The following is an 11,155-nucleotide window of genomic DNA, read 5'->3' on the forward strand; positions in this document are numbered from 1 at the left end:
TAGTTTTAAAATAACGACTATCAAAAATAAACGGTAGTGTTGCCTATGAACAGTTTAGCGCAGCATATAATAATATTTAGTTTAGCATATATTATATATTTAGTCCTACGTCACCATTTCATACAACCCCTAGGGCTGTATACCTTGTAGTATTTTATTTGTGTTTTGAAGGGTTTTATCTAAAAATTATTGGAAAAATTAATTTTTTTGTGATATTTAATGGACTCCGGGAGTCAAAAAACTGAATACAATGCTGAACCAAACCAGGCAAAATATTCAAAAACAACCACAGAAAAATGAAAAAATGTACGAAAAATGTAGGAATCGAACAGAATTGAAAAAAGTGCGGTTTGTAGCATGAAAAATTCATTTTTTCATTAATCACGTTCGGGCAACCTGAAAACGACCTTTTAGAAAGTCTAAATGTTCTAACAAAAATGCTATAAATAACATTATCTTTCAATTTAGGGCTGAGCACCTTGACTTTTTCAACATCGATTTTTTTGGGACACCCTAGTGTGCAGTTTTTTTCCGTGTAGGCCGAATGTTCCGTTCCGTATTTCTAATATGTTGTTCGTGGTTGGAAGAGGTTCCGGTATGTTACCTTACCAGGGACATTCTGCTGTAGTGTTCGACATCGGACCGGGTAGGGTCCGGTAAAAGTCCGGTCCGGTCCGGGCCGGAGTCCGATCGGACCGGAACCTTCAAAGTCCGATTATTTTCCGGACCGGACCGGAACGGAGCCATCCGGACTTCGGAACGGACCGGGTAATACTTTCCGGACCCCGGACATTTTCGGTGAAAAAAAATTTATTCAATTTAGGACATAGAACGCAGCAAGTTGTTCATTCTTTTTGATTTTCTTCACTGCTTTTATTAAAAGCCAAGTATATGGCCTTGCTCGCCTTTTTAACCTGTTAACCTGCTTTAATTGATCACATGGTTCTTATAAAATTAAAAAGACATTGATTGTTACATTTTTTTTTGTTTTGCTATTTCAATTTTGCTCCTGCTATCTCTTCAACACTAGTGAACAACTGCAGGGTTGTTGCAGTCGGCGCGGATTTTGCGTTTCTCGCGAATTTAGCGCGTTTTACTACTTTATGGCGCGGAATTTGCGGAAAGCCTTGCAACCTAGCTTTCAGCAACCTAGAATTTAATATTGAAGGATTTCGCACCAGTTCGACTGAGTAGTTGGCAGCAACCTCTCAGAATTCAATGAAACTTTGTGGGTGCAAGGCAATTAAGCAGTTTTGCATACTTCCTTCATTTTTTTCAAAATATTATCAGCACTAGCATTTGAGAAGGACTAACAAACTACTTGAAAAGAACTATTGAAAAAAAAACTACTTTAGAAACAAAAAATTATTTATAAAACGGTCATCTCTGATTTTAACTAAATTAGGTTTTCAGATAGACAATTACACTGTCTGAAACTCTTTGAAACATTTCTAAAAGAGCACTCTTAAGGAGAAAAAGCTTATCTAAAAACCTTAATTAATCCACCTAGCGATGAGACCCAGCCTTTCTCATTCGTACTTATTATTTGTTTAAATAGATTTACTCCAACACTTAGAAAACACACCTTGATAATTTCTGCTGGATTTGTTATTCATTCTAAACAACAAATTTTTGGTAGTCAACAGCACAACTATACCGAACATTTAAAATATAACATTCTTACACATATGAACATATATTAACACAGATACATGCAAATAACATTCAATTCTTTCAAATATATGATGCGATTATGTTTAGATTGTGGTATAATCGATTTGTACTCATATACTGCGTATAAATATTTAGATTGTTTATGTCAACTTTAGTCAGTAGATTTCAAATAATGTATAATTAAATGTTGTTCCTTACACATTAATTTGAATGAACTTATCAGTGAAAATAAAATTCTTTAACGCAGTTGATATTACTGATCGTTTCTGAGGGGCATCCAATGAATGGCCAAATACCATCCTAACCGCCATGCGTTCAAAGGCGATTCGAAGTACGTTAGTACCTCGGCGAAAAAAATTAAAACTTCTAATTTAAACCGTGATCGTGATGATGATGAATTTCGGCTACTGTTTCATACATTTTTCGCTGTATTTACTGCCCTTTATGAATTGGGAGTGTGTTAAAAATGTAATAGTGATGTGCGGTTTTCACAGTCGAGCAAGGGTGGACTAGGATTCAATATTCTTGTGTCTTGTTCGAACTGCGGTGATGCCGATATTTTTAACTGTCCTCTAATACATAATCATGCTTTTGGGTTAACCGTTGGACCGCACATGTACGAGTTTTGCGTGAGATCGGACGCCAACCGCGTCAAAGTCTCTAAGCATCGCATGTCCGATATCGCGAAAGAGTCTAGGCGCAGTCTTACATTAGACAAAAAAATGAAGAAGAGGCAAATAAGGCCCATGGAGGACAACTTCACGGCGCAGGAATAGCTGACTGATGGTAAAAAACATATTAGAGGCTTTATTATTGCGATTCTTAGAATTTAAACATTTTGAAACTTTAAACACGTTTTTCTCAAAATCATGTTTTCAAAATCGGCGAGCAGTAGAAAGTAGAACTGAAAAAGTTTACGTCCGATTGACTTGAAATTTTAACTGTAGCTTCTACATTAGATTATCTAGGGAAGTACACACGATTTTAGCGATTGATTAACAACAACAAAAGTTATAAACAATTAAAGTCGATTTATTTTGTCGAAAAAGAGTTTTTTCTTCCAAACCGTTTCCATTTCGCGAAGAAAAATTTTGGAAATATAATCATGTGTACTTCACTAGCGACACCTCCTCCTTATCCACTCCCTCTTAAAGAACTTTTAAAGATGAAACAAGATACAATTTTTACTGAAAAAATTTCAAAATAGACAAAACCAATGGAAACTTAAGCAGATAAAAAATCTGGATAAAACTGGAAAAATATACAAAAACTGGATGATTTTGTGATTCAACTGTTTAACTGGATTACTCGAAAAAAAAACTGAAAGAATCTAGTTTAAATTGGAAAAGTGGCATGTCTATATTTTTTTTAGAATTTTGTATGAAGTGGTACGTCTGTTTGTCTGTGGCACCACTATCTTTCTAAAAGTGAGGTTGAAAGATTCGGTATGATGGTCTATTCGCTGCGGCTATTTTGCAACCCACGCAAACTTAGCATTTGCGTTAAACTGTCGTTTGAAGCTTTGTTTACAAAAGTTAATACGTACATAAAAAACTCTCTTTTTATGTTTCTTCAGATAAATATAAATTAAATGATAGACATAAATTTGAACACAGTGATTTTTATGTACATATTTTTCATCGAATTAAAACATTTTTATAAGTAAGTTTAATTTTTACAATTCTACTAAGCTAAGGTTTGCTTCTACTTTTCCGAGCTTGGTACCATACTTCAACTCGTAATATCTTCTAACTGAAACTTAGCACGGCCTTTTGTCCTTTTGAACTGTATATTTTTGTAAAACTTTCTATAAATTGCATTATTAACTACTGATTGAATGTTCCTGTCAATTTCAGGATTAAATAGTTAGATTTTAAAGTAATTATCATACCTCTTAGTCCATATATTTTTAAATCTTATCATTCAATTCTCTCTTCAAACATCAATTTCTTATCTTACTGGTACGTTACTCGTTATAATCATATTTCCCTAAACAGAGGAAAGGAAAGAAAAAATCAGTAATAGGGTATCGAACGTCTTCGTCAGTGGTTTTCTTCGCCCCCCTTTTGCATAAGATTGCTGGAGAAAAACTGCCGAAGAAAACCACTGACGAAGGCGTTCAATACCCTACGAACCTTTTGCATTTCTGAACATGATTTTCCAAACCATTTTTTCCAGCATTATTCGTAAACATTGGCGCAGTAAGGGTTTTGACTTACGATGAACTTTAGTTTATAAAGTTCATGTTCAAAAGCATTTTTTTATTTAATTAAAAACGTTTTAGCTACTAGGTAGTTATTCGCGTCGTATGTTTGAAATTCAAATGTCCTGCGTTTTAGGCTCAATACAAATAAGCGTGGGACAAAAAATTAAAGTCAGCTGCAGGCCCGGATTTGAGGGGGGCAAAGGGGCCAAATACCCCGGGACTCCCGATTCCAGGGGCCCCCCTAATCCTTGGGCGACCTTTTTTGCTCGTCACCTTCCAGAACGTTGCCTCTAAATGTTTTAAGCCTAAATCCTGCTCTGGTCAGCTGTCCAGTTTCCATACGATTTTTATGGAAAAATTCGCTTTTTTAAACTTTTTCTCTAGAAATGTCCAGTTTGCTTTTATGAATATATCAATACATGATATTTGAAGGAAAAACGCTACAATGCTTGAATCATTGATTAATAGTTTTTTTTTCGGCTCGGATTTAGTTCTAACAGCGCGGATCTTCAAACCCCGGGGCGTGGCTTTTGCGGATTCAAAATCAATTGAATGCCATCGGCATACATGCTCAATCAGTTTGATAATTGAGAAATAGAGTTAGATAGAGTTGTTACTACACTTCAAATTTTTCAATCAGAAAAAAAATATAATAGAAAAATAGAAAACAAATTGCAAAATTCAGTTTTTATTGTTCTGATTCAGTCAAACACTTTCCAACATGCATAAAAGTCATTATGATAATTTTTTCACTAAAATAACGCTCTCGAAAAAACTGGCAACGGACCGGAACCGGAACGAAGCCAATCGGACCGGAACGAGCTAGTTCCGATTTTTTACCGGACCGGAACGGACAACACTTTTCTGCTGATGAAACCAGAGCCTGGAAAAGTGAATTTCAATTTACAATCATCAGTTTATAGTGACGCTTTGACTCGCCGTTTTCTATTGAAAAGCATTTGTTTCATTCTCGAGTTCTTTGTGTGTCGCATGAAAAATACTCAAAGCTCTTGTTTTGATTTTAACAGCTGAAGGGCTTGAGAAGGAAAGAAATGATTTTCAATTGAAAGCGAAGATTAACAGCGTCACTCGCACCTGACGATTGTCAATTGAAAACGATAATAAGCCCTGACGGAGGCAAGAGGGTTTCCAGATAACACTTCACGCAAGAAAAGAAACGAGAAAAGAAAATCATGACGGTATGAAACCGAGAACGCTAACACCAGTTTCCCAACCCGAACTAGGTACGGGGTGCCAGTGATCAACAGCAAAAAAAAAATCTCCAGAATATTGATCAGAGCTTACGTGACGTCCCTAGTAACAATATTGGTTTTATCAAAGGTTTATAGCGCTTAATACAGCCAAAACAGCGCTATAAAACTTTGATAAAACCAATTTTGTTACTTGGGGTATTCGTTGGATGTCATTGCTGTTCTAACCAGTGTTGTTAGTCTCGCTCGAAAGGAGCATGCAGCACCTAAAATGAAGTTCTCGTTGCAACCATTATCACACACCGGAGAATTCTCCATTCAAGCTATTTCTCGTGCTTATTCGCTTTCTTTCTTGATCGCATTCGCTCCCGAGATCATATGCACACACTCTCGTCTACTCTCTTCGTGTGTAGTCGTGTGTATCTACTCTTCTACTCGCAAAAACGACCAACCGAAGACAATTGTTTCAAGATTTTTTGCGAGGGGCAAAAAGTAATAGGGTATCGGACTACTTCGACAGGGGTTTGCTTCGGCTGTTTTCGCATGAGGCTGCTGTAAAAAACTTACCAAAGCAGTCCGATACCCTGCACGTTGCGATACTTTACATATTTTTCGCCCCACTGTCGGCTGTCGGTGCATGAAGCAAAACCGGATAAATAAAGGAAGCATTTTCGTTTTCGAGCACAGTTCATCAAGCCCTCCTCCTAGTCAAGCAATTTTAGTCGAGTATTCCTACTCGCAAGCAGGAACTCGTGTACTCTTTTACAGTCAGCAATACAAAAGAGATTTTGCGCGTCGGTACGCGCTTGCTGCTACTCAGGGGAAGAACAAAGAGTATCTTGAGAGCGTGTGTGCAAAAGACTTGAGAAGCGTAGTATATGTCTCATTCTCAAGCAGAAAGAAGGAAAAAGGTTTTGTTTCTCACTCCAATTGACACGCTGAAAGAAAGGATAGTGTCTCCCTCTCCGTCACTCTGTTCGCCAATTCAAACTGTCATCAGTATTATTTGAAATGATACGAAAAACAAAAGAATGAAAAAAAAAAACCGTGATCAAATCTGTTTCCCAGCAAAATGTTCATTATGTTTCGATGACAGTAGCCCAAAGGAATCAAATGAAAATGAAACTGTTCGAGTCGAAATGACTCCGTGAAATCTGCAGTTTAATTGTTATGATTCGTAAATGTAGAGCAAACGATGGGACAGCCATCTTAGGTGTAGCTGGCAGGATATAGCATTTCATGACTCAGCCGCCTGCTCCGCGTCAGACACTGTTGTACACCGCCCCTATCATGGGAAAACAGCCGCGTATAATTCCCCTTCCCAGTCAGCATACGACCAAAGTTTCCACCAAAGTTATTTGAGCATAACTTAACTGACAAAACTGAATTAAAAAATAGAACATAAAACTGTTTTCCAGAGCCACCCTAAGTAAAATTGCTTCACTAAGAGCTACAAAAAAATTGTCTTCTACAAAGCTGCTTAATACAACTTCATGGAAACTAATATACCATCATGCGGAGCTTCTTTTGACAAGCGGGGCTGCTCACTTCAGTTTTACCGTGTTTTTTAGTAAAAAATACATTTCATACTTGTAAAGTATTTTCTATATGTTGTTCACCATTTTGTATAAACCGATTTCAAAAATCATTCGCCCGTGATTCGTTTTAGAATACGATTAGGCTTCAACAACAATTTAGATGTATAGCGTTGTTTTTGCGGATCAATGGTAATGCTAGTAATTCGACAATTTATCAAAAAACTGTGCCTGGCTACCAGTTTTATCAGATTCGAGTTATGTTGTTCTGTTTTTTTTTTTTGCGAAAATTATTTTGCATAATTTTGGCTGTAGATAATTTTATCAAAAAAGTACCCTATCAGGAGAATGTCTCGACCTATCGCAGATATGTCCGTCGCGGACGCTGCAATACAGCTCAAATGCAGTTGGCACACTATCTGTAAAAATCTCTCTGATTTGCACCAAAAAAAAAGGCTTAAAATAGTCCTAATAATCATAACTTCACAATACAATTTAGTTTAAAAAAAATGTATTTTTGTATAGAGTCCTATCGATTTCTTAATCTTTAACTATCCACAGTAAACCCTACCCACCCGCCCAAATGCGTAAAAAAGTTGTTTTATAATGCATGCTATTGTACTATTGAAAAGTTTCAAGGCTTACTGAAATGGAAATTACGTCTTCTGATTGGTCGCTTGTTGGCTTTCCCTAAAAAGGTAGACAGAATAGTAAACCTAGTTAGTCGGGAATCCACTCTTTGGGCTATAAAGGAGCTCAAAAAGTGGATTGGATGGATAGTCGTCCTATATTAGCAGTGGCTTTGTGGGATTGCGCCAGTTTCAGCTGGCTTTTCAAATTTGCTTTCGGCTTAAACAAATCACTTGCCGGTTGGTCAAATATCTCAGCAGCAGCGGAGTATTTTTCAGTGTGTGTTATCAGAGTGCCTTATTCCCCCACTGTCGGGACAGCACAAAGGTTGCGATCAGCATTATGCCCGATTTAAAACAGCAAACTGCCCTTCTTAGGGCAACTAAACAAATAATTGAACAATAGACTCCCCCAGTGTTTATTTAATGGAGAGTTTCTTGATTTAAGTAAGCAATAGTAGACTCATTAATGAAACACTCTCAACAATGCATTTACTAATAGTGTGTGGTGTTCTACGTCAGTTATGCGGTCATGTCTTGGATACAACTTCCAACATTTTTTTATTAGTTAACGAAATCAAATAAAATAATTTATGGTTGTTGCCTACATTGTTCCGCAAACAAAAATTTTAAAAAATCGTTAATATTTTAGGGTGTAGACCTACTTATAAGTATCAGCTTCTCTATAAAGAGTATGGCTCTGAAATCACAAAAAAAATCAAAAAACTTTGTTTTCGCCTAAACTGTCGTTCTTTAACACTGTGCAATGTGAGTTGCTAGTTATTCAAATCACTTTAACTTTATACCTCCTTTTTCATTTTTTTGATATCTTTTACTATTTTTTTCGGACCCCGGAAGCATTACCCGGTCTGGATGGTTCCGTTCCAGTCCAGTCCAAGAAACGGACTTTGAAGGGTCCGGTCAAATCGGACTCCGAGCCGAACCTTTCACATCCTAGGGGAGGGGGGGCGTATCCAAATTTCTTACGAACGCTTACGAGGGGGAGAGGGGAATTCGAGAAAATCTTATGTAAGATTAAAAAATTCAAAATATAAACAAAACCTCACAAAACTAAACAGAAATAAAATTAGTTGAATTATTTCTCGCTGAGATCTCAACAGATGAACCTTGGGAAAGCGTGAATTCACCTCAGCCGAATGATTATGTATTTTACTTTGTTTACTTAACTTTCAGTTTTATTAACTATAATATGATATTGACTAAACTGGTTAAATTGTTTTGTTTTTATTTTTCACTAATACGCCATATGTAAAAAAAAAACGTTCCTTCTTCATAAACGAATTTTTCTTGAAAAAGGAAATCTTACATAAGATTCATGGAGTGGGGGGATGGGGGTAATACAAAATCTTACTAAGCCTTATTATGGGGAGGGGGTGTCTAAAATTTCGAAAAAAGTTTATACGTAATTTGTGCATGACGCCTTTTTGAACATTTGGTCATTCGCAAAAACTCTTCTTCACTTTATCTCATAGTATTATACTAATAAAAATTAATGAAGGGAGTAGAAAGAATATTTCTTTGCAGTTGGTATCGGAAATACGCAGCTGTTTAAAGTAGGTAATGACCCCCGGTCTAAAAATATATATCAAAGTAAAATCTCTTACCTGGTAAGATTCCGCTGCGGTTTAGCAACAATGCTTGGTGTAGTAGCAACATAATTTACACCACTTGGACTCGTCACTGGAAGCAGTTTCGATGGGCCAACTGCGCTCCTGTTGTCACCATCGTACTTATCAACTTCATCAACATCATCCCCATCGAAATCGCCATGCTCATTATTATTATGATCAGTTACATCGCCACCAGCCTCCTCCCCCTCCTCTACCTCCTCTACCTCCTCCTCCTGCTCTGGGTCATCATTAGCAACGATGGCGGCAGCAGTTGTTGTCGTTTCATTCTTCATCTTCGCCCTGCCGAATGTCATTGCTTTATGATTGCGTTCCTGAGCATCACTGCCAAACACTAGAGCGGAATTCAGCAGGACCATGGCAAAGAACACCAGCAGTACTATTGGAGCGGTGAGTTTTTTGCTAGTGACGAACATTTTTGTTACTCTGTTCTTCCCTCTCGGGTAACGATTGCTTTCACGCTTGCCGTCTATCACAGACCCGCCGAAACCGCCTGAAGAACGTTGGGAGATTTTATTTCTTATTTTCCTGCCGCCAAGCCGATGGTTCTTCCAATACCTCTTGTGTATTTTATTTTTATTTTCACTTGTAGGTGCTTTTTTTCAGACGGAATTCGTTTCAACCAGTTGCCACAATTGCATCTATGTTTCGTAAATAAATTCTAGTTTCCTTTTTTTGTGCTTTAAGGCGCAAAAAAGTTACAATTTTCTCCAAATTTAAGTCCAAATTCACTTCTTACAGTCGATGTGTTCTCGTAATATCCAATCAAACCAGCGGTCCTTTTTTTTCAGCTACGGTAAATGCAGTACGATATTTTCATTCTTCCGCACACATTTTTTCTCTCGTTTGACAAACAAGCTCCAAAGAAAAGCACTCTTCCAAACCTTCGAATCGAATAAAGAAAAACACGTTTCCGATTTTCTTGTCTGGAACAATTCACCCTCCGCTGTCAGTTCTGAGCTATGGCAGTCTGGTTTGATTGGACGTTGCCAAACAAAGCTAACTAACAAAAATTCAAACAATAACCAACAGACGGAAAAGCTAAGCAAACCTTCTGGATTCACTTCAACAGCCTTCGGTAACGAAATAAAATGACCATGTTCTAGTGAAGTTCCGTCGAAGGAATAATTCGATAAATGTCTATCTCTTATCACGGTTCACAAATGATTGAAATAGATTAGATTACCGGCGGTTCGAAAAAGTCACACAAGAAGGCGGCCGAGTGCTGCGTGTTAGCAACACTGGAGTCGAATGAGATCCCTGGCTGACCACATCAATGGTCTAGTTCATCCAATTGACACGTTCTTACGGACGAACGCAGCAAAATTGGTGGCTGGTGACGCAGAGGACATCGCACGGGGCTTGGAAAGACGGATTTCTTTTTTCTTCTAGCTCAATATTCGATTACCTACCAAATTGTGTAGAATTTTTGAAAATTTCCAGAATTATGGAAAATTTGGCAAAAATAAAGCGTTTTTCGAATTGAACTCTCATACACGAAACAAGATATATAACTTTAACATCTTTTTAAATCCCTTCACTGTTTGCAGCTGTTGTGTTTTCATTTATTCATAAAATTCGTTAGTTAGTTATTTTTTAAATGAATAAATTGATTGATAAATAAAACCAAATGAAACGTTCAACATTCACCCACCGTCCTGACGTACAGTTTTTGCCGCATCACTTGAGCTGCTAACGGTTAGAAGGCGAAATGTGTTAATGAGCTGGGTCAATTATCACACACTGGAAAAGCGTGTGTGTCTGGCTGAATACACCCCGAATACTTTCTCCCGTCTGCGTAGTTTGGTTGCTCTCGTTTAGAAAAATACGTGTGAAAAGCTGAACTCGTGATATTACGTTTTTTTTTTCAATGGACTTGTTGAAATGTGAAGTAATTTCAGTGTCACTGACAGTCTGCCTAACTTCGCAGTTTATAGCATTATTCATGAACGATTATGATTTGTTAGTTTGAAGAACATGTAACATTTTCTACTTAATACATATGTTCAATAAAAAAATTTAACTTTACTTGATGCTTCGTGACAAGATAATAATAGTGTTTTTGACCCGGCACAATACTTATACCGTTTATGAATCTAACTAAATGTTATCTCTAGGGAGTCTGATAAACTAAAGGCAATATTACCCCAGTGCATTTTTCATTGATGCGAGAACCTCAAAAGAACTAAGACTAAAGATAAAGTCCGTCGCTTGTGAGAGACGGTTAAATTGTTATTAAAGATTTTTCGAT

General features: G+C 37.1%; 1 protein-coding gene across 1 annotated transcript in view; it reads right to left on the minus strand.

Moving 5' to 3' along the window:
- The window catches only part of LOC129729370 (uncharacterized), a 50,534-nt gene extending 40,436 nt beyond the window's left edge, over positions 1-10,098 (minus strand). Inside the window, exon 1 of the mRNA XM_055687894.1 lies at positions 8,881-10,098. Coding sequence (XP_055543869.1) covers positions 8,881-9,320 — 440 coding nt within the window. The 5' untranslated portion in view covers positions 9,321-10,098. The remainder of the gene's footprint in view (positions 1-8,880) is intronic.
- Positions 10,099-11,155: the final 1,057 nt, after the last annotated feature.

This window comes from Wyeomyia smithii, chromosome 3 (genome assembly GCF_029784165.1).
Source record: "Wyeomyia smithii strain HCP4-BCI-WySm-NY-G18 chromosome 3, ASM2978416v1, whole genome shotgun sequence".
Classification (NCBI taxonomy): domain Eukaryota; kingdom Metazoa; phylum Arthropoda; class Insecta; order Diptera; family Culicidae; genus Wyeomyia; species Wyeomyia smithii.